Source organism: Sebastes umbrosus, chromosome 2, assembly GCF_015220745.1.
Source record: "Sebastes umbrosus isolate fSebUmb1 chromosome 2, fSebUmb1.pri, whole genome shotgun sequence".
Classification (NCBI taxonomy): domain Eukaryota; kingdom Metazoa; phylum Chordata; class Actinopteri; order Perciformes; family Sebastidae; genus Sebastes; species Sebastes umbrosus.
Genome location: NC_051270.1, coordinates 23,996,864 through 24,022,972, shown reverse-complemented (window position 1 = coordinate 24,022,972; position 26,109 = coordinate 23,996,864). Strand labels below are relative to the sequence as shown.

General features: G+C 42.5%; 1 protein-coding gene and 1 long non-coding RNA gene across 4 annotated transcripts in view; one reads left to right on the top strand and one right to left on the bottom strand.

The window, feature by feature from the left end:
* Positions 1-1,059: 1,059 nt before the first annotated feature.
* LOC119479935 lies at positions 1,060-1,988 on the top strand. The gene is made up of 2 exons (XR_005204777.1): positions 1,060-1,324; positions 1,726-1,988. It is a non-coding gene; the product is annotated as an uncharacterized LOC119479935 (long non-coding RNA).
* A 796-nt stretch (positions 1,989-2,784) lies between these two features.
* The window catches only part of ankrd11 (ankyrin repeat domain 11), a 125,499-nt gene continuing 102,174 nt past the window's right edge, over positions 2,785-26,109 (bottom strand). For 2 of the 3 annotated variants that reach the window (XM_037750586.1, XM_037750595.1), the window contains 10 exons: positions 21,210-21,383; positions 19,949-20,149; positions 19,696-19,838; positions 18,723-18,870; positions 14,158-18,595; positions 10,239-12,924; positions 8,701-8,799; positions 8,315-8,458; positions 8,115-8,207; positions 2,785-7,190 (listed from right to left, as the gene is read on the bottom strand). In XM_037750586.1, coding sequence (XP_037606514.1) covers positions 7,005-7,190; positions 8,115-8,207; positions 8,315-8,458; positions 8,701-8,799; positions 10,239-12,924; positions 14,158-18,595; positions 18,723-18,870; positions 19,696-19,838; positions 19,949-20,149; positions 21,210-21,383 — 8,312 coding nt within the window. In that variant the 3' untranslated portion in view covers positions 2,785-7,004. The remainder of the gene's footprint in view (positions 7,191-8,114; positions 8,208-8,314; positions 8,459-8,700; positions 8,800-10,238; positions 12,925-14,157; positions 18,596-18,722; positions 18,871-19,695; positions 19,839-19,948; positions 20,150-21,209; positions 21,384-26,109) is intronic. The other variant, XM_037750605.1, reaches the window with a different exon arrangement.

The following is a 26,109-nucleotide window of genomic DNA, read 5'->3' as shown; positions in this document are numbered from 1 at the left end:
CAGTAGATTATTGAATAGATGGAGTTAATATCGGGACAGATTGTGGTTAGATAGTTAAAATAGCTTGAAATTCACTTTTCATTGCTAAAAAATATGAACTTTTGACATCAGAAGTGAGCATTGAGCAAACTTTAAAGGTCCGATACTATGCTCATTTTCAGGTTCATATTTGTATTTTGTGTTTCTACTAAAACATGTTTACATGCTGTAATGTTAAAAAAACAACTTTATTTTCCTCATACTGTCAGCCTGAATATGCCTGTATTTACCCTCTGTCTGAAACGCTCCGTTTTAACTCATTTTGACAGAATTGCGATGGAATTGCGTTGCTAGTCAACAGCTTGGATCCATGTGTACTTCCTGTCAGCTGATGACATTCACATACACTGCAACAGTAAATAAACTGGGACACACTTAGAATGTTTACGTTTAAAATTGTGTCAAGGGTCTAAATATTGTATGTTCGTGACATCACGAATGGGCAGAAATCCAGACAGCTTGTTTCAAGTGCAGAGTTTCTCAATACGGGCTGTGTGTATTTCCCTGTTGATTGAGTGTTTCAATACTTTCACAATATTTATATAGGACTTAAGCCTGCTTTATAATAAAAAAACATGAACATCTCACTTTTTTATAATATGGGACCTTTAACTCTCAAGTCTGCAAGCCCAGTCAAATGATTTAGTGTTGCACTTCCATAAAGAAGTTGGGGGACCTGCAGTGACAGACAGGATAAAAAAAACACAATGCAGAGGCTGACATATCCTGGCATTTAATAGTCCCTAGTATGGATAAAGCCCCCCCAAAGATGGATCCTACATTTCCCATAAAGCAATTCAACAGCATCTTTCATTAGACTCTCCCTGCCTCCTATATGGAGATAGATATGAAGATATTATACAACTGTTTTCACAGGCTATAGTGTTCCTCCAGAGCAAATCTGTGGAGTGCACCATTCAATAGTTTCCTAGTCTATTTATTAAATAAATGAAAATCCAGTTTTTTATATGGGCAACAAGTTATATACAGTATATGTATATATATATATTTATATATATATATAAAAAAAGTATCAAGGGTTGAAAGAACAGCTGGAACAAATGTGGAAGGTCAAAGCCGACATGGTCCCCGTGGTAGTAGGAGCCCTCGGGGCTGTGACCCCCACACTGGGAGAGAGTGGCTCCAGCAGATTCCAGGAACAACATCTGAAGCCTCATTCCAGAAGAGCGCAGTCCAAGGAACAGCTAAGATACTGAACCCTCAGACTCCCAGGCCTCTGGTAGAGGACCCGAGCTTGAAGAAGACACAGATACCACCGCACGAGGTTGAGAGGGAGATTTTTATATAATATATATAATATATATATATATATATATATTATATATAATATATATATAATATATTACATATATAATATATATATATATATATAATATATAATATATATATATATATATTATATATATTATATATATAATATATATATTATATATATATACACACAGTATATATACACATATATCCTTGATAATGGAGGTTTATTCCACCTGAAATAAAACTAAAACCTGGCTGTTGTCAGGGGGAAGAGAGTTAAGTGTTACTCGACACTGTCTCTAGTGGGATCAGTGGAATCAGTGGGGATGGGTGGCCTCAGGATCTAGAAAAGTGTGTGGTTTTTTTTGTAGTTCAGCAGGTGACATGTATTTGTTTTGTCTGGTTTGACAGGAAACATTAAAACTCATATGTCATTACACTGAAGCCCAGAAGCAAGTTACACGGAACGGTCTTGCTTGATGTGAGACATGACATATTCAGGTGATGACTCATAACACAAACAGGTTTCTCTGCCTTGTGACAGTGCAGTTCATCATGTTCTTTGCAGTGAATGCCATAATAGGTTTGGTAAAACAAAATCTGTTGCGCATGCGTTATGTAATGGCAAAGATAATGGAAACAAACAGATGTTTGAATAAACCCTCTATTTTCTATTGCTGATGAATCTGGATTGTTCCTTATGATATGACAGGCATTAGAGGTATAAACGGCAATCTGATTTTGGTCAGAGACGTTCAGGTTGAGTGACTGAACTCCTCCAGATTCTAACATTAACATACAGTATATATCTAGAATGGCACTCGGAGAGCGCAGGCCTCTGCCAAGGTGCCCGAGTACGTGTATTTTTGTTTATGTTGAGATCAGCTGTATGTAGAGAAGCATCGTAAAACACTTCATTCAAACGGGACAGAAACAAAATAAAACTCACCTAAACCGTCGTCGTTACTCTTTCCAACAATCACCAAGTGTGCTTTGGTAAAACTCAACTGTAATTTCACAGAGTTTAATGTGAACAAATGCCAAATCTACAGTTTTCCCCCCCACTCCCCGCTCTCTCTCTGAAGGAAAGAGGCGGGGTCATGCGTCATCAGTTACACTGCGCATGTGTCATACCCAGAGGTCTTAATGTTCTGGCTGATCGGAATCCTTAAAAAAATTCCTGAATCCGGACCATGATCCGGATCGCCACCAAAATGGATTGTTCACTGTGCTACAACCCACCCCTCCAAAAGATTTCATTAAAATCCATCGCGGACTTTTGGAGTAATCCTGCTAACAAACAAACCAACAAACCTATTAAGAGAAATAGTTTATACTTGTATTTTGGGCTTCTACTAGAACATGTTTACATGCTTTGATGTTTTGAAAAACTTGATGTGGTTGCATAAAATGCAGCTTTTACATCATGACACAACGCAAACACAAAATCAAGAACGAGAGGACGGCCGGTAATATTTCAAAATTTTATTAACGAACATAATCTCTGAGGAACAACAGCAGTTCTCGCGCTCTCTGTACATGCAACTGTAGAAAATAACAATTTAGAATTTTTACTTTTCAGTTTTAGTCTTTTTTTCCCATCCATCGTCATTTTCGGTTTCTCGCATTTTTATTATTTTTTTTTAGGTCTTTTTTCTCTTTATTTTTTTGCAGGAAATCAACAACAGCTAGAGGTGAAAGTACTGGATTTCTGTTACAGCACTGACAATAGCATCAACAACCCCCCACCCCCCTCATATAACCCCCCACCCCTCCCCCCTCGTAGCTGCTCCAACAATATGTACACAAATAAACTACATTGTACAAATAAAAAAATGTTACATTGTTACATCATAATCACCTGCAGCAAGCGCACGCAGCTCGTTGCTGTTAGAACCCCACATTCTACGCAATTTTTCAGACTAGTACAAAGAGGAGGGTGCAAAACGTCCTGGGAGGTTTTATTTACAGAGCTATGTACAGTATGTCTCTTTCACGCATTACAAGGAGGAAAATTTACACAGCGGAGACCAACTTCAACACAAAACATACCACAGGTGTCAGAAAAAAAAATCAAAAAAAAAGAAAAAAAAAGATAATAAATAGGTTATTTCTCACCATTTAAAGAGTAGTTCTCCATGCTTCTTATTAGTCATTTTCCACTCTAAAAAAGGAACAAAGAAATAGCTACAGTCTGGGTTTTAATTAAAAAATAAACAAAACTAGAAAAAAGGCTTGAAATCGTGATTCTATAGAATGAAAAAATAGCAATTATGTATATTTATGTCCAGTAAGAAAAACAAAAACAAATAACAACTCTAAAATAAACATTATGAGTGAATGTGAGGAGAGTAGAGGTAATATGTTGCCGACTGAGGTGGTGTCAGGCTAGCATCTGTATCACCACGGCCAAGTGCTCTACATGCATCTGAGGACTGATGTGTGTTTGTGTTCAATTTATCCAGAAATCACTTGTTTTTATTAGTTGAGAGAATCAACACGGGTGGGTTTGTTTAGTCTATTGCTCTGTGCAGCGGCAGACTGGAGGGAGAAATCGCCTGTCAGTTGTGTCGACCATCACCATTTCAAGCCTTTGTGGTTCAAATAAATGACTCATTAAAGAAGTAAAAACAAAGGCAGGGCTTAAACCGTTAAAAAAAGGTGACACGCGAAACGGAAAACACACTTTGATGTCTTGTAAACAATAGTGAGAGGGTGTGGTCGGTCAGGGCATAGTAACGGTATACATTCTGCTCAATAAGCAACGTGATTGACATGCCACTGGTGTTTATGCTTTATACAGGAACAAAAACCCCTAAGATAAACACAACAACATTCAAAACTACATACACTGAGCTAAAAAACACACACTGTGAACAAAAGACACCCTTAAACCTCTTCCCCCAAAAACTGTGTGTAAGAAACCAACAACAAATTAAAAACAAAAAACAAAAAAAAAGGGACAAACAGGGTTTTCAAAATTTCTGGCTATTTGTATCCAAATATGTATGTCTATGTATACCAACCAGGATGTGTGTGTATCTCTCAAAAATACCCAGGACTATACATCTAGCCACCTTGTCTGCACAGTGTAATAGCAACAACCATTGCACTTGACTAGACATACCATACACAGCTATGCTGACTGACAGTGTGTAAATAACGTTTCAGATAATATTGCCATCAGGATACGTGAGCAGCTCTCGCACACAGACGGGAAGCCTGCGTGGAAGGTCGGGGGAGACCAACTAAAAAATATAGAATCAATACAAGTCATCACAAATCAACATTTCAAATGGGGGTTTACAAATTGAGGACAAAGAACCAACTTTTGTGTTAACGTCTGTCCACTTTTTGGTTCATTCGGAGAAGATTTAAGTCTCGTAACTGTCGGCGTGATTAAACAAGAGTAATGCGAGGAACCTAACATTTAAAATCCTTGACTGCACTAGCCAAACTACTTGTTGATTAAACATTAATAAAATTAGAAAGGGACTGGAGAGGAAGCCTATTGTGATTTAACTGATTATATTGGAATCCTATAAGCAAATTGAGCTCCCCTTAACAACAAAATACAATTTTAATATATTTAAAAACTCCCATTCAAGTGAATGACCTAAGCTCTGAAGCAAATAGGTTCTTGAGTTTGCTGACGTACTGGCGCCATCCAGTGAGTAAAGTTGGAACAGCACCTATAAAAAATAAGCTGCTCGCCAATATTGGAGATTGATAAAAAAAACAATGTTTGAATGGACTGAAACCGCTCAGTTACAACTCTTCAGTCTAGTAAATGTGAAAAAGGGGACAGTTTGGGAGAACAGAACACGTAGCGAAGCGTTGAGAGACCCGCGTCCTGTTGGGCTTTAGAGACAATGATGTTTTGTGATGATTAGAAATGATTTGAGTCCAATTTTTGTGAAATTAAAAACACGGAAAATGAATTTGAAACATGATGCTTTTGCTCGTGAATGACATCTCTCTCACTTTCATCCCACCCATATATATCTATGTGACTTTGCCCAACAATGAGTACATTTGTTTTTTCACTGAAAAAGGCATTTTCTTGGTTCGAATTTTTTTCAGATATAATTGTGTAGTAAAGCAATGAATAATAATAATCCTCTGTCTATTCTTTAAATAAATCCTCAACAACTATTCTGCTACATCTGAGGGACTATATGGTGGTTGGCCCTGTGGGAGGCCGGTTTAAATCCAGAAGTGTGTCAGCTATCTGTGTGTTGTGGTGATCCACGTCTTTACCGAGCTGGACTGAATCTAGAGATGGGATCATACAACTGTGCACGGGAGTCTTTCAAATACTGACAGAATCGTGTACACATTTTGGCCCATGGATATGAGGGGGGGGGAAAGTGCTGCCCAAAAGTGAACTGTACATAAAAAGATAATTTTTATTTCTTTTATGTTTTTTCTTTACACTTAACTGAGTGATATTACAGTACATAGGTTATTTACAACTGTGCAGTAATGTGTGGCAAAATAAATTATCTAGAAGGCAGCAAGAATACATTGGTTAACGAATATAAAAACTGTACATAATTTACGGAATACAACTTTTTTTCATTTTTCTTTTTGTTTTTTTTTCCATTAAACTAATATTGGCTCTGTAGTGTTTCAAGTCACTTCCTCAGAAACAATGAAATGCCCAAGTAAAGAAATAGACAAAAACAATATTTCTCTCCTCCTGCCAAAGCAACAAATTTCTCAATAGTCTCTTTGAATCTCAACATTCGTGTGTTTGTTTGTTTCTTCTGGTTTGTCCTGTGGTGTTTTTGCAGTCCATGGCCGGTCTGATGTGTTTGTGTTGGAGCAAGCAGGGTGGCTGAGGAACACTCCGGTCTGTCCTCAGAGAGCCATGCCTGTCCTCTTCTGTTCAGCCAGGCTAAGAGGCCGCAGGGTCAGTCTCTTCCTCTCAGACGCTGGGCCCTGACCGCCGTACTCCAACCCGCTGCAGGCTCTGTTGCACTACTGTTAGCTAGTGCCTGAACAGAGAGGGCGTCCTCTGGGTATACGGTCTTATAGCCCCAAAACCATCAGCGGCCGGTTCTAGCTTCCCGGCCTGTCCATCCCAGCTGTCTTACATTGAAGATTCACATGATGCACCGCGGCTCTGTTGACTTCCTCCGGGTCCGCGCTGGACTAGTTCTCCTGGCCCACCAGGAGCCCTGGGTCAACAGGGGAGGCTTCTCCTCAGTCCTCCCTCAGGACAGGCACCACGCTGTTGGGAGAGCTCTTCTCCGATACCTCCTCCCAGTTGGTGGTGGATCTGTTGAAGCAGGGACCAAAAAATGAAAGCAGAAAATATATCTCTGTCCCCTGTCTCACCGAAACTGAGCACTGAGGAGTTGTGTCCCGATGTCGGAGCCTCGAAGCAAAAACGGTTTCTGCTTCTCGCACTCCGATCAAACAAAAGCATTAAAAACTTTGAGGATGAAAGTGCAAGTTGTGTGTTTTTCTTTTTCCCCAGTAAAAACAGGTTTCCTTCTTCACGGAAGGGAATCCAGAGCAAGTTTTTTTTCATCTTTACTCTTTTTCTATAGAATATAATTTTTTCCTGTCTAAAGTCCTCTTTTCAAACTTGCTAGCCCTTTCCATTCGTTCTGTTCAACGAAGTCTCTTTGAGAAGAAGTGATTCAGACAAAGTTTGCTCTTGATCTGCGAGCGCAGGTGTGTCATGCGGGCAGCAGGACAAAGTCGTCGTTGACGTCGACCATTGGCACGTAGAAGGACGGCACTTCGTTGACACAGAGGGACTTGTGCCCCGCTGGGTCCAGCTCCTGCACCTTCAACTGCCACTCCATCCGTTGCACTGCATTGAGGGCCGCTGCCTCGTGCTGCTGCCGCATCAATAGACATGTCTTGGGGAAGAGGAGCAAAGCATAAATCCACTTGGTACATACACAGGATCGTGGTATCAATTAGGGGTGTAATAATACGTGTAATTGTTTTGAACTATTTGGTACAGGATGTTCGGTTCGGTCCGCGACATCCCTTCGGTACGCCCTGTGACCCAAACAGCTGTTTATGTTTACTACTCGCACACGCGGAACAGAAATTGTTAAACTGAAGTCCGGTATATCTGTGGCTTCACTTCAAACATTTAATTTACGACGCGTCATCTGAGTGAACTGGAAGCAGAGTCCTTCTCTCCAGAGCGTTCAGGCAGCCTCCCACTGCAGATTCAGAGCCAAAGTAATAACTAAAGCTATAAGAGTGTTTATCGCTGCACGTGTGCGACCACACTCGATAGTAAACAATACAGAATTAAAGCACTATGGTCAAGGTGTTTTGAGCCCCACTACAATGTGCCTTCACGTGTGTATTTCAGTCAGTCTGTTGTACCTGCCCTGTATGAACGAGCACAAGCTACAGTTCAGTTCAGTTATCACCAGGTCAAAGTCTTAATGATGGAGTATTACAGAATCAGAAATACTTTATTGATCCCCAGGGGGACACTGGGTTACATTTACATTACACTGCAGACATTCTGTGATATATTTGTGTTATTTATTTATCTTTTATTGACAATATGGAAGTTTTGAGTGCCTTAGCTGTTAAAGTAAGAATTATGGCCAATGAGCCACTGTGGAACGTAATTTTCTAAAATAAATGAAAAAAAAAAGGTATTTTCTGCATTTCTGTTTGTTTTCCCTATTGTACCGAAAACTGAGATCCCAAAAGCCGAGGTACAAACCAAATCTTGAATTGTGTGTACCGTTACACCCCTAGTATCAACGCCTTTAGGTGAAGACATTAAATCACTGCAGAGTGCTGTTACTCACCTTCATGCGGTCGTATTTATCATCCACATCCTGGATCCAGGAAATGAACTGCCGAGCGTTGAAGCGATCTCTCACAGATTTGTTCTCATCACCCTGAGAACAAACACCAGGTTACAATGTAGGTTAAGTAATTAATTATGAAAGAATTGTTTGCCTCTAATAAAATCAGTCACTTAAGTATATACTTAAATATTTCCTACCTGGGTCTCTGACGGCATATTGTACACCTCAGAGTCCAACAGCATGGTGCAGGCGCTGAATGGCACCGCCTGATTGGCTATTGTCCTGGCTGCCCTGCAGTGGACCCTTAACACCTCCTGCTCACATGAAACAATGAGCTTCTCCTGTGAACAGTAAGCAGAAGAGAGAAAGAAAATGAATATCAAAATTAAAGTTGGGCATCAGGCTAACTAATGGGCTGGTTAGTGTGGTTAATAGAAACGGGTATTGGATCAACAAAGCGGCTACGTATCCTTTCATCAAAGAAGTGCTTATAGCGTTCAGTGCACGTGTGTTGCTGTATGTATAACAGGGAGTGAGCAATGAGTGATTTAAGGATAGAAAATGTAGAGAATGGATTCCTTACCCGTTCTATGCTGTGCTGCAACCTGAGCTTCCCTCTCACGGCCTCCTGTTGTCTGAAGAGCTCCTTTAGAGGTTCTGACAGCGATGGAGGCGGAGCAATCTGATGAGCAAACACAACACAGAATATTATATACCTTCTGACGCTTATTACATCAGACAGTATAAAAACAAGCTTTGTTAACAGTTCTACAGTGAGATGCAGTATTCATGTCTAGAAAAAGAAACTCTTGTGTCTTTTTAACCCTTTCAAAATGGACAAAAATTGGAAACAGATTGTTGTTTGCATTCCTATTTAACTTGATCTAAAATAACCATAATAGCTAGAGCATTCATTCTTTCTTTGCAATCCTTTGGCGGTGGCGCCAGAGGATTGCCCCGTAATGGCTGCAGGAGATTGCTGTTTGCATGTTCAAATTACTGTAAAGAAAGAAAAAAAACACACTAGCTTGAGCAATCATTGCTTAAGCAGCAGAAAGCTAAGGCTTCTGTCTTTTGCGTCATCACGTTGTATGCTCATGATGACGTTATTACGTTATGTGCAGAACGTAACAAAACTATTAAAAGGCCTTTGCACTCGATCTGCTCATAAAAATGACCATATCTCAAAATGTTTTAAATGTGCATAGTTCAAATAACTTATGGAGTGATAAGAAATGTTTTGTTCATGTTTCTACATTTAGAAAATCTTTTGGATCAATATGTTTTGTGTGTGTATTTAGTATGATTTAATGAAAAAAACTACATTTGTTTTAACACTACTAATTTCATTAAAGCAACTTGCGACTTTTAGGTTGTAGCAGGCTCAGTTTTAAAGCGAGAGTAAAGATACTGTTATCATATGAAACTAGAAAACCTAAGTAAAGCATTGGTACCATGTCATATTAGCTTGTCTCAAAGGAGGCTAAATAACACTACAAAGTTACGCTAAATTTTGGCAACGAAAAACAGGCATGGCCTGGCCAAGGGGTCCCTTAACCTCTGATCTCAAGATATGTGAATGAAAATGGGTTCTATGGGTACCCACGAGTCTCCCCTTTACAGACATGCACACTTTATCATAACCACATGCAGTTTTGGGCAAGTCATAGTTAAGTCTATTCTTGCCTGTTTGGCTTGAGTTTGCCATGTTATAATTTGAGCATATTTGTTATGCTAAATGCAGTACCTGTGAAATTTTGTGAGATATTGATTTCCAATAATAAATATATACATACATTTGCATAAAGCAAGCATATTTGTCCACTCCCATGTTGATAAGAGTATTAAATACATGACAAATCTCCCTTTAAGGTACATTTTGAACTGATAAAATGTGTGATTAATTTGCGATTAATCACGATAAACTATTTTAATCGATTGACAACCCTAAAAAATACCAATGTAGGCACTGGCAGACGATTTCTATTGTAGAGTTCAAAGGGTTAATTGCTTAACTGCTGTCAAAATGTAGACATGTTGGCAGAATCAGACTGTTTTAAACCTACTCACTGCTTTGGCTATATCGTTAGGGAATAAAAGGGTGAAGACACCATAACGTACCACAGGGATGTGAAGCTTGCTGAGGGGCTTGCCGTCCAACAGGTAGGAGCCGGTGTAGGTCACATATTCAGCGTAACACTGCGGGGCCTGTGGGGTGATGTAGCACAAAATCTTCCTCTTTTCCTCAATCTTCTTCCTGATCTGCAGGTACTCAAAGTAAGGGTTGGAGCGGTCACTGTGGTAGGGCTCAATATCGTCCAGCTTGATGGCGTTGACCACTACAGCCAAAGTCTGTTGGATCATTTCCCTGGTCTGTTGCATGGCGTTATTTACCAGCTGGACCTGGACCTGCTGCCCAGTAGAACGTGGGAATTTCCTCTTCCTTGGGTGCTGGGTCTGAGAGTCCTCATCGTCCACGGGGAGAGAGCGACCTTTTGTCGTCTTACCGATAACCACTGGCGCAGGAGTTGTCACAGACACTGCTGGGGTTGTAATAGATGCAGCGGAGGAGACAGTAATCACGGATTCTTTCTTCAGAGCTGGGAAGGTAGAGGTGGGTGTCAGGGCTCTAATAGGGATTGGGTTCAGGGTCACTGTCGGACTGGTGGTTACAGGGGTGGCAGTGGCAGTCGAGGTTATTATGCAGGAGGTAGGAGGGAGAGCAGCAGCGGAGGGATTGTTCTTGGCGCGATTGCGGGTCATCCGTTGAGGGATCTCATCCACCTTCTTGGGGATATCTACAGTGGGGGACACGGTGGTCAGGGTGACCGGCGTCAGCTTGGATATGGTCTCCTGAGTGTCTGGTAGCTCCACTGTGCTGGAGAGGTTGACTGGGTCCACTGGGAGCTGAGGAAGAGGACATGTAACGGGCTCTGCTACAGGCTCAGACATCTCCTCCTGTCTCACCTCTGACTTCATAGCAGACACTGAATCCATTGGTAACGGCAACGACTCAGCGAAGGGGTGGATCTGAATGTGATGTTGCTGACTGGGTTCTGATTCCACAGATGAATACAACATACTGGGATCTGACTCATCAGGTACTCCATAAGGTCCTTTACTTTCCAACAAGCTGCCCTGTTGTGGTGTTAAAGAGAGAGAGCTGTTGACCGGCAGACTCTGAGGCTCCGGGTCCAACTCTTGCTGGAAGTTGGCGTGTGGTGACTGTGCAACTAAGTCTTGTCCGGTAGGTTCTACTACACCTAGGTCTCCATCAGGGCATGAAGTCTTAGCCAGGCTCGGTAAGTCCATTATGTCCGGGTCATCCCTATCTGTATCTGTGGTATGTCTAATGTAGGTCTTGTTGTGGTCAGCTAGTTCTGGCTCTCGAGACTCAGCTTCTTCCAACTTGTCTGGTAGCGGTAAGTCGGGCAAGGAGAACGGTCCCAGGTAATCTGCATCAGATGAGAATGGGTCCGCCCAGGGCACCACAGGCTCGGGGCCCACAGTTGGAGCCATGGGGCTCTCGGTGGTATCATTGAAGCTGTGCGTGGTCTGTCTGTCATCTGGTTCTTCACATGTTGACTCCATCTGGTGACTTTCCTCTATGCTAGGCTTGTTACAGTCGTGGAAGAAAGACTCCAGCCTATTGGAGGATGACGAGGTGTTTAGATAGTTGGGTTCCTCATCAAGAGCGGCGTCGGGCCTCTCTGGAGATGGGATGTCATCCACGGCCTCCTTATGTTCATCATGTTCATCAAAGTCCTCTGGGTCCTCTTTCTGGGTCCACCTATTCCAGGTAGCATAGGGGGGCGTGACAGAAGGGTGTCCAGACAAGTGCTGTATCTCACTGTCCGAATGGTATGGACTGGTTATTTTGGAGACGGCGGCCTCTATCTCTCCATATGTCCTGTGGGGAGATTTGAGGTCCATATCAGGGTTCCAACCCATGCCGTGATCAAAACAGTTCTCCCCGTGGTTGGGTTCAGGGTGTGTGGGGGAGAGCTCTTGGACCTCTGGTTCCTGCTGGTCTGGAGACTCCTCAGGCCAGCTCTTCCTAAGAGGGTCCTCAACTGGAGGGGAGAAGGAACACGGCTCCCTTGTTTGCTCCGGCTCCTCCACTGTGCAGTGGTCTCCATCGGCTCCCTCGTCCATATCAACTTCGTCCTCTTCGTCCTCCTCTTCTTCGTCCTCAAAGTCCTCCTCATCCTCTTCGTCCTGCTCCTGTTCTTCCATGACAGAGGGAAGATCTGATTGGACCAGGTTAGGCTCACTGTGCTGAGGCTCAGGGATGTCATCGATGTACAGGGCTGGCAAAGCAGCAGGAGCCGGGGTTGGCGGTGCAGCGATGTCGAAGCAGGGCTCCTGGGGGTCCGGCCTGTGAACTGGCGTAGACGGTTTGGGCAAGAAATTGGTGTATACACTGTCAGGAAAGTGTTCGTTTCCTTCGGTGCCAGCAAAAGTTGGCGCTTCCACATCTGTTGTTGGAAGGGCCGGTTCCAGCCGAGGGGACAACATTCGAAGTGGGGAGAAATAAGGAGATGGCAGACACTCCAGTCTGTCCACGGTTGCTGATTTGTCCTCTAGAGTTTGGGAGGAAGATGACGGATCAAATTCAGCTGCTGGATCAAATTCAGCTGCTGGATCACTCTGCTGTCGGAGGAACTTGTCAGCCTCGGCCTTGAGCTCATCGTCCAGAGGCCTGCGGACGTCGGAGGATGCAGAGCAGCTGATGAGTGGCAGCTGGAGGTTCTTTGCAGGGGTAGGACATGTGCCCTCCTGGAAACTCTGGGAGTTAGAGTACCTGCTGGGTGGACAACAGAGAGACAAGACATTAGAAAATATGTCACATGCAACAGAGTACAAAAATGATCAACACAGTAACCCTTAGGGCTGGGACGATACACCTATCTCCCAATTCAATACTATCATGATAGTTGGGTGGCGATACGATATGTATTGTGATTTTTAAGTATTGCGATTCTACAAGTATTGCGATTTGATATTATGATTTATTGCAATTTTTGGTAACTTTTTTAACACCAGACCATGGGGAAAAGTTGAATCATACACTTCTAGGGACTTTTACTTTGGAAAAAAATCAAAATTGATACAGTAAAAATGTTTGATTTTCAGCATGTATGTAGTCCAAAATGTCCTGAAATTAATTATATCAGTCATTGTCAGGCATTATTTATTACCTTTTTTCCAGCAACCCAAAAATCAAAGAATAAAGAAATTTCCCTCATAAATTAGTTTTCTTTTTAATTTATAAGGGACATGTAATGTTTTATACTACTGGTGAATATAATCCAATCAGTCTTATTTCCATATATATGTATTTTGTATATAGTTCCATTTGTTCCAACACCTTATTTCAAAAAACGGACAGAGTCTTGTGTTTATACTTCCTCTAACTTCGCCAAGTCCGCTGCTAGCTCTCCGTCAGCTCTGTTCTCTTTATACATCCATGGTCCGCTCCATCGGGGCGGTTTGACTGCAGTTAACATAAGTGTCAGTATATGGGTGCTCTACAGTTGTAGCGTAAGCCGATTTGACTATGGAGATGCGAGTGGCCGCTGGCTTGACCGCACGTTACTACAATACGATAATGTTTCCTGTCCTTGACAGAGTTAGCATGCAGCTTTAGCCGTGATGTTTAGCTCTGCTTTTCCTGACATGTGTGAAACCCAAAGTGTTTCCATACTTTACTCCATGTGTAGTTTTTACAATTTTGGATTTAAAATGTGAGGGTTCAAGTCGTATCCACACAGATCCTCCGCTGTTTTGTACTTTCTTGTTGCGGCCAGCTGCGGTTTGTTTTGGTTGACGGATACGGAACAGATATGAGGTCACGTTACTCAGACTACAACAATAAAAGCGGTAACTTCCTTCTACCTCTGGATAGATTCAAATGAAGCAACTATACCGATACTGGCATTCAAAAATTGATTTAAAAAAAAAAAATTGCGATACATAGGGGAATCGATTTTTTTTCTCACCCCTAGTAACCCTGTAGTATTTTTGCACGTTTAAATACCTTTCAAAGTAGGTTGGAGAGCAGGCATTCGTTGATATAGTCATAGCTGATGAGGCCTGGCAGTCCAGCACATCCACGTCAGGGTAATCAGGGTAATCCTCTGCACTACAGGACGGGGTACGTGGAGTCTGCATCACGTCCTCAAAGCTGGGACAGGAGATGACAGATGTTGGTGTGGGGACACCAGTTGGTCTGTTTTGATCCGGTCTGGGAGAAGCGGGAAGGTTCTCCTTCGTTTGGTGACTGGGCAACCAGTCCTTTGAGTTTTGACCGTCCGTAGGCTGGAACTTCCTGCTCGGGGACATCATTTGGGCCGGGAGACCCACGTCCTTCAGCTTCTTCTCTTTAAGACCAGACTCCAGACTGTTGGATTTCTTTGATGAGAGCTCGCTGCGGTTTTTCCGTACTTCCTCTGTGGACTTGGTCTTGTCCTTGAGTTTAGGGTCCCCTGACTTGGGTCTCAGCTTCTCCATCTGCTTCATCCTTTCTTTATGTCTCTTGTGGCGCTCTTCAATCTCCTGGTCTTTTAGACTCAACATCTGACCAAAACTTGTCATTTGATAATCGCCGTCCACCAGCAGTTTTTCACGCGGACGATTATCTTTCCTCGCTGCGTCTTTGGACTGAGTGAGCTTTTCATTTTCATCCTTAACCTTAGATTTACTGTGGTCCATTCTGGTGTCTTTGTCCAATGTGTCCCGACTTCTGTCTTTTTTCATATCAAATTTAGGACTATCTTCTTTTGTCCTCTCCTTCAGAACGGTGACCTGTGGGCTGTCTTTCAACCCTGACTTCACATCCTCTTTGGAGTGTTTAAAAGACCCAAAGCCATCGATGTACTTGTTCTTCTCCTCCTTTATTTTCTCCTTATGTTTCTCCTTTTTCTTTTTGTCCTTCGTCCTGTCACTGATGACACTGGCTGCTTTGTCCTTGTCCTTTTTGGACATCTCTTTCTCAAATTCCAATGTTTTGTCGAAGTCGTCTTCGCCGTCTCCCTTACTTCCGTACGGGAATGTGTAAGGGTCGGCCTCTAGAGGCATGGGCTCTTTCTCAAACGGCAGACTCTCTCTGCGGCTGTAGGACTCTCTGATCTCCTCTGTCTTGTCACGTTTGTCTCCTTTGTCCTTCTTGACCTTTTCCTTCTCCTTGTCGTGGCTTTTCTTGGATGAAGATGAAGAGGAATGTCGATGCCTCTCTTTCTCTCTGAACTTGTCTTGGGGTGTAGATATGGACAGGGAGTCTCTCCTGTCCTCAGAGACGTCGGTCAGGCTGATGGAGTCGTAGTAGGCAGTGAGGACGGGCTCATGACCTCGGTCAGTGAAACTATCTGAGGAGATTTCACTGTTCTTGTCATTGGAGTCGTCCTTGTAGTCGTTCATAGCTTCCTCCTCCAGTTTTTCTAAGAGGGACTTTTCATTCTCACCGCTGCCTTTTGAGGGTTTCCTTTCCTTAGAGTGGTCCAGCTTGTCTTTATATTTGCTCTTTGTCTTTTCCTCACTGGTGTCCCTTTTGTCCAACAGCTTCTGCTTAATCTTCTTCTCTTGATTTGAGTCCACAGACATTCGGTCTTTTCTTTCCTTATGTTTCGCCTCCACAGAATCTTTCTTGTCCTTGTTGTGTTTCTCTAGGGAGCCTTTCCTCTCTTTACCTGTGTCAAATGTGGCCTTTTCTTTCTTCTTGTCTTTGTGTTCTTTGTCTTTTGCCTTTTCTGTGTTGTGTTTAGCCTCAGCAGAAGGTTTTCTCAATTTTTCCGAAGGGAAGTGATCCAGCTCATCCATTTCAGGCGTTAAATCTTTTCTGACGCAGTCAGTCACAAGTGCAACAGCCCCATTGTAGCTGTCCTCATCGTCATCACTTTCATCAGTAAAGATGTCGGCGTACCACGTTTTCTTCTCAGGTTTCTCTTTCTTTACCTCCAAGAAATCCTTCTCCCTATCAGCGTGTTTGTCTTGAGAGGCCTTTTCTTTCTTGTCCTTGGTCTGTTCTGAAGACAGTTTCCGATCTTTGTCTTTGCCATGAGACTCTTTGTGTTTGTCTTTGACTCCTTCCTTCTTGTCTTTGGTGCCCCGGTCTGCATCCTTTTCCTTGACAGGTTTTTCTGCAGAGCTCTTCTCACTCTTATCCTTCTCCTGATCAGCTCCTCTGTCTTTTGCTTTCTCTTTGTGCTTGTCAGCTTTTGTCTTTTCTCGCTTTTCTATTCCCTCGCCCTTCTTTTCCTTCTCCTTTCCAGAGTGGTTTCTTTCTCTGATATCACACGATTTACCGACAACATCACCGTCTTTGAAGAACGTATCACTGCCATATTCATCTCTTAAAGATTCCTGCTTGACTTTGACGTCCTTTCTTTCCTTCACGAAGTCATACGAGTCTTTACGGTCTCGACTGTTGTCTAGCGAGTCTTTGTCTTTTTTGTCTTTGACTGTTTCTGTGGACTCCTTCCGCTTCTTTTCTTTTTCAACGGAGTGGCTGGAGTTTAATTTTTGTTTTTCTGACCAGTCTTTTTTCTTTTCATTTGTCTTTTCCGAGGAGTCTTTGTCTTTTTTCTTAGAAGGGGCTTCTTTCTCTGATCTTTTGTCGTTGTGATCTGATTTCTTGTCCTTGACTTTGTTTTCTTTCCTCCTCGTCTCTTCCTTAACAGTCTCGACAATTAGTTTAACAGCGTTGTTGGCTTTGTATTCCTTGTACTCTTTGACGGGAGCATCCCAGCTGTCGTCTCCATACAGGGAGGAGTCTGAGGACATCTCGGAGCCCCATCTGTCATGATGGTCATCTGAGGCACTCAGCTTTGTGTCCTCTAAGTTGAGGAAACGGTTGTTAACGTCATAGTCTTCATACTCAGACTCTTCTTTCTGTGCTTTGTCTTTTTTACATTTCTCCTTCTTCTCCTCGGTGTTTTTCTCCTTGTCCACCTTCAGATGTTTTTCCTCTTTCTGCTCACTTTTCCTGTCTGCTTTTGAGGAGGACTTGTCCTTGGACTTTTTCTTTTTCTCCTCTTTGTGAGCCTTTTGTTTATCCTCCTTGGGCTTCTCCTTCTCCTTGACATTTCTATCCTTGTCAGATTTTACAGGCTTCTCCCTCTCCTCCTTATTCGTCTTGTCCTTGGCGGAGTCCTTTGTTTTCTTACTTTTCTCCTCTTTTGCTGGTCGGTGCAGGTCTTTTCCAGATGTCCAATCCTTGTCCTCAGACTTGCTTTTCGAAAGCCTGTCCTCCTTTTTCGAATGATCTTTTTCGTGTTTGGATAACTTGACCTTGCTCTCAGCTGGCGATTCGGACTCAACAATTAGGGACTTCTGCCGTGAATCATCAAAATCAAAAGAATAGCTTTTGACAAATTTCTCACCCATGTCTTGATTGAGCACTAGACTGGGAGCTTTGTCCTTTTCCTTATTTTTGTGCTTGTGCTTCACTTTATGCTTTTTCAGCACTTTGCCATCTACATCGGTTTTGGATACCGCACTGTCTGCATTGGAGTTTTTGTAGAGCTCTGAATTTTTCTTGTCTACCGTGCTACTGTGCACATTGTTATTTTTCTTTTTGTTCTCCTGCGCTTTCCTCTTGACTTGTTTTATTGACTCTACACTGGAATCAGCGGAGGAGTAGTCAGACTCACTGGACAGCCTTGTTCTGACTGAATCAGAGAGAGAGCTGACGTCTGACCACGTAGGAGACGACACCGTCTTCCAGCCATCTGTCCTCCACTGCTTTGGATGCTGTTCTGCTAATGATGGTACTTGTTTCTGAGAATTCGAGTTTCCGTGGGAAGAGGAGGAGGATGCATTAAAGTTGGGGGAGTCTTTCAGGCTCGTTGCAGAAGAATCCTTTATACTGTTTGAGCCCTTATCATCCTCACTCTCCATATCTCCACAGTCAGAGTCAGATGTACAGAACTTGTCATTGACTTTACCGAACCGGACTTCTTTACTGACATTGTTTTTACTCTCCTTCTTCCGTTTCTTTTTGACTTTATTCTTGTCTTTTTGTTGTTTAGAGCTCATGCTGCCAGAGTCTCTAGTCTTGGTATTTGTTTGCTGGGCTTGTTGCCGCGGCGTAGGCGCTGGCGTGAAACACGTCCTGTCGTCCTCGTCTGAACTGTTACTGTCAGAGATGATCCGCCTGACAGTTTTCTTTGGTGTGAGCGAGTTGCTTTTGGAATATGTTTTGACCTCCGTCTTGGGTACGGCGGTGAGGCTGTTGCCCTTAGGGGTCGGCTCCTTACGGAAGTCTTTTTTCAAGAGGTGTTTATCGTCCACGGGAGGAACACGCTCCTCCTCGTCATCCTCATCAAATTCGTATTCGTCTTTGACGGGTGTGACGGCAGATTTAGGAGGGTCTACGGTTTTGCCTTTCAACTTCAACTTCTCAAACTCCGAGTCCGTGTTATTGCCATCGACAGAGCTGGACGGGGCGAACGAGGGGGCGTCTTCCTCCTCCGAAGATTCTGTGGAAGGTAAAAAGAGGCACAATCAATACACAGTTTAATTAACAGCCCCATTATCTACAATAACAACTTGCATAACTTATAACAGTTATGTAATGAGGTGACTCAAAGATTTAATACTACATACCTGACGAACTTTCTTCACTTGAGGTGTAAGTGCCTTTCCCCAGCAATAGGTTCAGCATAGTTGGAGAGTTGGCGACCTTCAATGCCGTTTCCCCTCTCCTGTTGCTTTGCCGTGGGTCTCCTCCATACCGTAAAAGTAGCTTAACCACCTGAAACAAATAAAATATTACATTAATATAAATATGTAGCACTGACAGCTAACATTTTAAAATGAATACTGCAGTCCAAATTCAAAACATTGGAGCCGTGGCCCGGCCGCTCCTCCGGTGTGACTGATAGCAGTTAGCATGTGTTAGCATCACGGCGTTAGCCTCTGGCTAGCAGCAGTAGTCGGAATCACTTCACCGGCTGTGAGTCTCAAATACTCACTGCCTTGATAACCCCGCTGCCAACGGACCACAGAGAGATGTGTCGAGGCTTTTACAGGTCGGGTAGAATCTAATGTTAACGTTTTCTCTGTTGATCCAGTTCATTACCTTGCTTGGCTGCAGAAGGCTGTCTGTATGCCAATTTGTTTCATATGTGGCAAAGAGGTGTTGAAATGGGCAGTGGACGGGATCACACAGATCCAAAACAAAAACAGACGTTTTGGACCAGAAAATAAATGTCAAATGAGAATATACTGGCTGTAGTATTGTTGTCAGAGAAGCCCGTATTTCAATTTAGCATATTTCCTTAATCTCTGATGACATATCATGTCATATCATGGTCATTTTATGATTTATTACAGTCAATATATTACATATTGGTCCTTTAAGAGGTGATATTACCAAGTTCTCTTGTCGTTCAGACTTTAGAGAGGTCAGAGGTTACAAAGTTAATGTACCACTAGTTTATGAATAAGCTTGACAGTCAGCCAGGGTAATGATCTCAAGAGAAAGACTAGAAAACAACTCTCTACCAGGATTAGCTTTTCCATTTTCAGAGTCTTATGATAACTAGATCTTTTATATATCTATGCATTTTTTTTTTACCTTGAAATGTCCATTGTTGGATGCATCGTGCAGAGGGGTGTCATCATCCAGACCCTTGGTGTTGACCTCTGCTCCGGCTGCCAGCAGCTGCTTGGCCACATCATAATACCCCCTGTTGCACGCCTCATGCAATGCAGTCCAGCCTACACAGGAAAAATAATTACTGTGTGAGAGCCGATGTAACATATGAATGAATATATATTGCTACATGCACAGAGTAAAGGATGGTCTATACCGTCAACAAGCCTCTCACCTGCAAAGTCTTTTACATTCACATCAGCTCCCTCGCTGATGAGCTCCTTGATGCGGCGTACCTCTCCACGGATTGCTGCTCGATGCAGCCGAGTCTCTCCTCTCTCGTTCCGTTTATTCACTTTGTCTTTGGTTTTAGATGCAGAGTTTGGCGTTCCCTTCTGACCCATACTGGACTGCGACTGATGCTTTGGTGTTGTGTCTGTAGGTAGGAGATGGACACACATTTCAACACTTGAACAGCAGCACATTTATGAAGAATTTGCTTTAATCGTTTCTATTTTGTCTACCACTACTACTATGAATAACAGTTTGTTTGAACTGCGAACAGCCAGAAGGGGGCAATCTTACTCTACAATCAGCAGCAGAGTACTTGGACCTACTTCACTTGAGCTCATTTCATCTCATTTACAAGATTAAACCCAAGCCTTAATCACATTTACATTATTGAGTTTGCCCAGCTATTGTCCCAAATGATATTTGAAACGCACTTACTTAATCTATGCCCATGCCTTCAGGCATGCAACGGAGAAATACACAAATAAAAGTGTCTAAGCATTGGTCCTCACCAACCTAGTTTTATCTCAAATGTCAACAGTAAAAGGAAAAGTACAATGTCACAATAATAATGCTATTTTAGGTACCTACGGCTAAATGACTTTGTCTGCCAATGATAAATATTCCACTTTAGAGGAAATTAGGAGAAAGTAAATATCATCAGTATTCATCTAACTATATCAGATAACAAATCAACATAAACTTGCAGGCCTTTTGCATTTCGAAGTCTGTTTTTATTTGTCTCAGATGCTGAGATTGCACCATTAGTTCCACGCAATACCAACAGGAGAGATAGTTTCATTTCCCTGACGGCCCCATGCTGGATTTTAGAACAATAGTTCCACTAGATGAGCGAATATGCGACTGTTACAGCTGCTAAAACAAAACAACCCCTTTCTGACTGACAGCGTAGTCATAATGAGAATTAATGTGGATTGGCTTTTGTGACTAGATTCAAATTAAGCACCAGGTCCTGTCCAGAGGCAGAGTATGACCGCGATGTGGCAACAAAACAGCAGCCAACGTGCTCAACCTCCAAAAAATAAACAAAAACAATCAACCCCTCCCCCAGCTTCTCTCTCTCTATAAGCCCACCATCACTGCTCTCTCCCACACACACACAAACACTGTCTACTGCCTCCCATCGCTCTTGGCTTGTCTGCCACCCGTCCACAGAAGACGTGGCCTCCATGATAAGTACGCACCTGGACTGTTGACGGACTCCTCAGCTGTCATTTGCATGAGCAAGGCCACCTGCTGCCGCTCAGAGAGGGGGTACCCGGCCCGGATCCCTGGCATCCCCATTCCAAACGGCAAACCCGCCTTCCGGGTGTTGGTGGGCTCCTTTTTAATGCGCTTCCGCTCTGGACCTGGTTTCTCTGTAACGACAGTGAGAGGAGAAAAGTGACGTTAATTTTATTGGGCTACATAGACACACATGTATGCATGCACTTCACGACACGTTCACATATCCTCGAGCAGAGGTCTTTTGTCTGTTCCAGAGGCCCGGCTTGAAACTAAAGGGGACAGAGCGTTAGCAGTCAGCACCCCGAGGCTCTGAACAATCCGCCCGAGGAAATCAGGTTTCCCTTCTTAAAACATACTTTTATCAGAGAGTTTTAATTTCCTTTCAACTGTCTTTAAATTCCTTTAAAACTGGTTTTCCATTCCTATTCTTACCTTTTTCTACACTGAACAACGCGAAGCGGAGGGGTCTTGCATCGCCCTGAAGGACATATTACACGGCTACTTACTTAAGAAATCAATAATTTGACACAAAAACGGTCCACCAGTGTCCGACATCAGAACTGCGTCCATAGCAACGGTCTGCTTTACATAGCAACGGTCTGCTATAAAGAAATAACAGACCGTAGAATGGTGTGATTAACCAATCAGAATCGAGTATTCAACAAGGCCGTGTAATTATGTTTTTTATACACCAAATTATTTTTGTATCTGTTTTCTTTAAAACATGGTGATTTATGACTTTTATTTTGCTGCCTTTGTGAAGCACTTTGTAACGTGGATTTTGAAAAGTGCTCTATGAATAAAGATTATTATTACCGGTATTATTATTACACATTCACACACACACAAACAAATCTAATTTACTTAACCTTGTGAGGGGTATACCAGTGTTATACCAATAAAAGACTTATATAATATTCATAGTAATAATATTAATATTTTTGTGAAATTATTCATGGATTAAATGTATTATCTATCTCTCTCTTGTTATGACTACAAGAAAAGCATAAGTACTTAAATTAGTGATTATCTTTTTTGCCACATCACTACATATTGTTTCCACAAAAACACAATACAGTTGTTTTTGTCATCTAAACTAAGACCTCCACCTATATCTTCTCTATCAATCAATCTTTCACCATTATGACAATTTTGAAAAGCACATTTAATATATTGATACATTAGGCCTAATGTCAAATGAGGATTTCTCTTTTGTTGATAAATCATAGTCAATAAATAATCATAACAAAAGCACTTTACAGGTGTTGCAAAGTGTCCTTACTGGTATCTGATTGATTACACTGTCAGACCAAAACACAGTAGAGCAAAAAGTATTCAATCTACAATGATTTAACAAATAGGGTTCTCATAACATCACACACATTGCACAGGCTAAATGTCAGGTAGTTTCCATGCCTATCGTCTAAATAAACCTCTGTAAAAAAACAAAACAAAAACATACTTGCTGACATACTACATGTAAATGCAGCCCAGTATGTGAGAGGTTTGGAGGTAGCAGGGGCTGGCTTTTGTGTTATTACCCAGCTGCTCCGGAGGAAGGGAGGGGCCTACAAGCAGTGTGTTTATGTCTGTCTGTCTCCGAGCCAATCAGTCCGAATCGAGGGGAGAGGAAAGAGGGTGTGACTTGGCAGACCCTCGGTTATTACGAAATAGTTGGTTTACATTTCAATTCAACACGGCCTTGCCAAGGTCACCGCATGCCTGCCTGCGTGCCTGCCAGGCTTACTGGAGACACGGCGCTACTGGACAAAAGCAGCTGCTCCACAAAGACACACCCAGCAATTATTTTCAGTGGCAACATACCATCTGATGACCCTTATGGAGGGTAAAGCTACACATGACTGTAACACTTCATCACTATGGGGGAACAACTCCCACAGCAACAAAATGACAGCAAAAATACAGACTCCTACCACAAAGAGAGATGTAGGAACAGTAAATGTGCACGTAGAGAGACACCCGTAGATGCATGGATGTGTCTGAGTCTGATTTCCTTAAGACTGTTCTCATTCTAAGACTGGCTGCATTGCTCAAGGCCATAAAACGCACGAGTAAACAAGGCAAGAAGGAAGCATGGCGGCTCATGCTTCCGGTGGCTGAAGGCTTTCCAGGAAAACATTTTTCCAGAGCTGATGAACTTTCACTAACATCTGTGAACACTTACAGCTAATGTGCCCCCACCCCTCTTTGATACACTCTCACGTTCTCAAAGCATTTGCCATTTAGACACATTCCTCCAGCTAGGACTTTAACAGCGGGAACCCACAGAAGCGGTCCAAACATGTTTTTTGAGCAGTTTAACGGAGAAAGTGCTACGCTAGCTTTTCCACCAGGCTATGTTTACAAGATTGGGAAGCAGGAAGGCAGTTATTACCCCAATGCACCCATGAAGAGGAGTGCTACTAAACGACACACAAGATACATCTTCAGTGGCAGCAGCTGGCCTGTTCATGTCCAACATGGGGCACTTGGAGCAGGTACTATACAACTTTTAAGCTATACCAGATAGGTATAAAATGACACTTTATGCAGAAACTGGCCTGCACAAATGTGTGATTTTTGATTTGACAAGATGCTATGGAAAATGGGACACAGCCACATACAAAATCTGTTCCACATGTTTACAAAGGAAGGGATAATTTTGCTTTCATTAGGTTTGTGTTTGGTTAACCACCCTGAGAATTTAAGGAAAGATGCAGATCAAAATGGTAAAGACGGGTTGACTAAACATCAGGGGTGTAAAAAATATATTATTATGTTTTGAGATACTGTATCGATTCTCCAAAACATATGCAACTAGAAAAAACTTACGGAATCCATTGGTACCAACCATGTCATACTTGCATGTCTAGAAGGAGGCTAAATAGTGCTCCAAATTTATGCGAAATTGTGGCGAGGGAAAAACTGACATGGCCATTTGTAAAGGGATCCCTTGACCTCTGACCTCAAGATATGTGAATGAAAATGGGTTCTATGGATACCCACGAGTCTCCCCTTTACAGACATGCCCACTTTATGATGATCACATGCAGTTTGAGGCAAAAACATGCAGTTTTATGCATGCAGTATAAATATGTGTTATTTTTGCCTATTCTAAAATGGTGTATTTGAATATTTCTGAATACTGGGGTCCCTAAACAGTCCTGAATTACATAAATTGGGTATGACTGGATAGATTGTATTAACGTGTGATGATGTTAGTCTCCATAGTAGCCATTTCACACAGTGACTTTTTTTACTCAGATTTTATGCATATGGTGGTGTGTCTTTGTACGACAGTTTTCCTAAAATTACATTTGATATTGCAATATATCGCCTTGCTTACAGTAATCATCCCAATCTTGATATGTATCGTATCGCCAGATTCTTGCCAATACACAACCCCGTTAAACATGACTGTGTGCCTACTATCGTTCATCATCTTGTGATATGTGGACTACTGTATTACACAAATGAACAAACAATTACACAACATACTGTGCCTGCACAACTGATAGTGTGTATTTCTGTTGAATGTCTATTTAGGGAACACTGCTAGGGCTTTTATGTGTCTCAGTAAAATGATATTACTCAGCTTACAAGCAGGGCTGAAACCTTACTCTCCTTACTGCTCGAAACTTGACTAACAAGATAAGAGAAAAGGAGAATAAAAAAAGGAAAGCAAGCTAGTTAGGGGTAGGCCAAGTCACCCCATGAATAGACTGCCTACCTGAGCCAGTGGAGGAGACCACATCAAACATAAGTGCCTGGAAATAATAGAGGTAGATTTTGATACGGCAGGCAGACAATACCACCGTGTTAGCTAAAGCCAAAACAAAGAGACTGTCTGGTTCAGTCAGCCAACACAACTCCATGACAAGAAGAACCACTCAAACCGGCCCAACCAGGTATGTTTGACCGTAGCACGCTAGACTGGAACAATGCACTGTTTAGGGACTAATAAAAACTGCATAAACAGGAAGTTAGGGGAGAAGAGGCAGGAAGTGGCCAACAGGATGTTTTGTCAATGGTTCGTATTGAGCAAAAGAGACTCGTAAAAATACAGCATGAGCATAGGGGGTGAACGATGCTCTGTCTGTCCTCTCTGTTGTCAAATATTGCTTTAATCTGTTATGCAGTGAGTGTACGGCTTCTCTCTATTAGTATTATTCAGAGCCTGTGTGAGTCTGGGAGACAGAAAGACAAATCTCAGTGTGTTAGAACCTGCCAGGGGGAAAACATGTGTGGGCTGAAGCTCTGTGCAAACCACAGTCTACTTTTACAACCCACTCTGCATGGCTCAGCTCGCACCTTTTCCCTCAACGTTCACAAACCTGACCATCATTACTGTGCCGCATAACTGACCCAGTGACAAAGGCAATGCTGCGATTACAATTAAGATCCTAGAAGGCTGCAAAAGAAAGGACAAAATGAGCACAAGCTGCAAATCCAAATACACAGAAAGAGCAACTGACTTAAGGCTGTGTCCACCAAAGTGTTTTTTGCAGTGTGTTCAAATGCAACTTGTCGCCCAAAAGAAAGGCAGCGTGAGGCGACGCAACAGTCGCCCTTCATCGCCGCTAGTTCTTTGATGCCGGCTTGGTGTGTCTGGGCCTTCAAAAAAAAAAGGCCCACCTAAAGAAATCAACATCCCTTTAAGTGTACGCTATATTTAGAATATTTTTCACCTCTTTATCTTGCCGTCAGACAGCCCCTTCTGACGGGGAACTGAACAGAAGGTGAAACTTATCTATGCTCTCTTCAAAGCCAGCAGACTCTGTTGACAAAAACAGTAGAGATAAGTTTCACCTTCAGTTCAGTTCCCCATCTGAAAATATTCTAAACTGTAGGTAATAC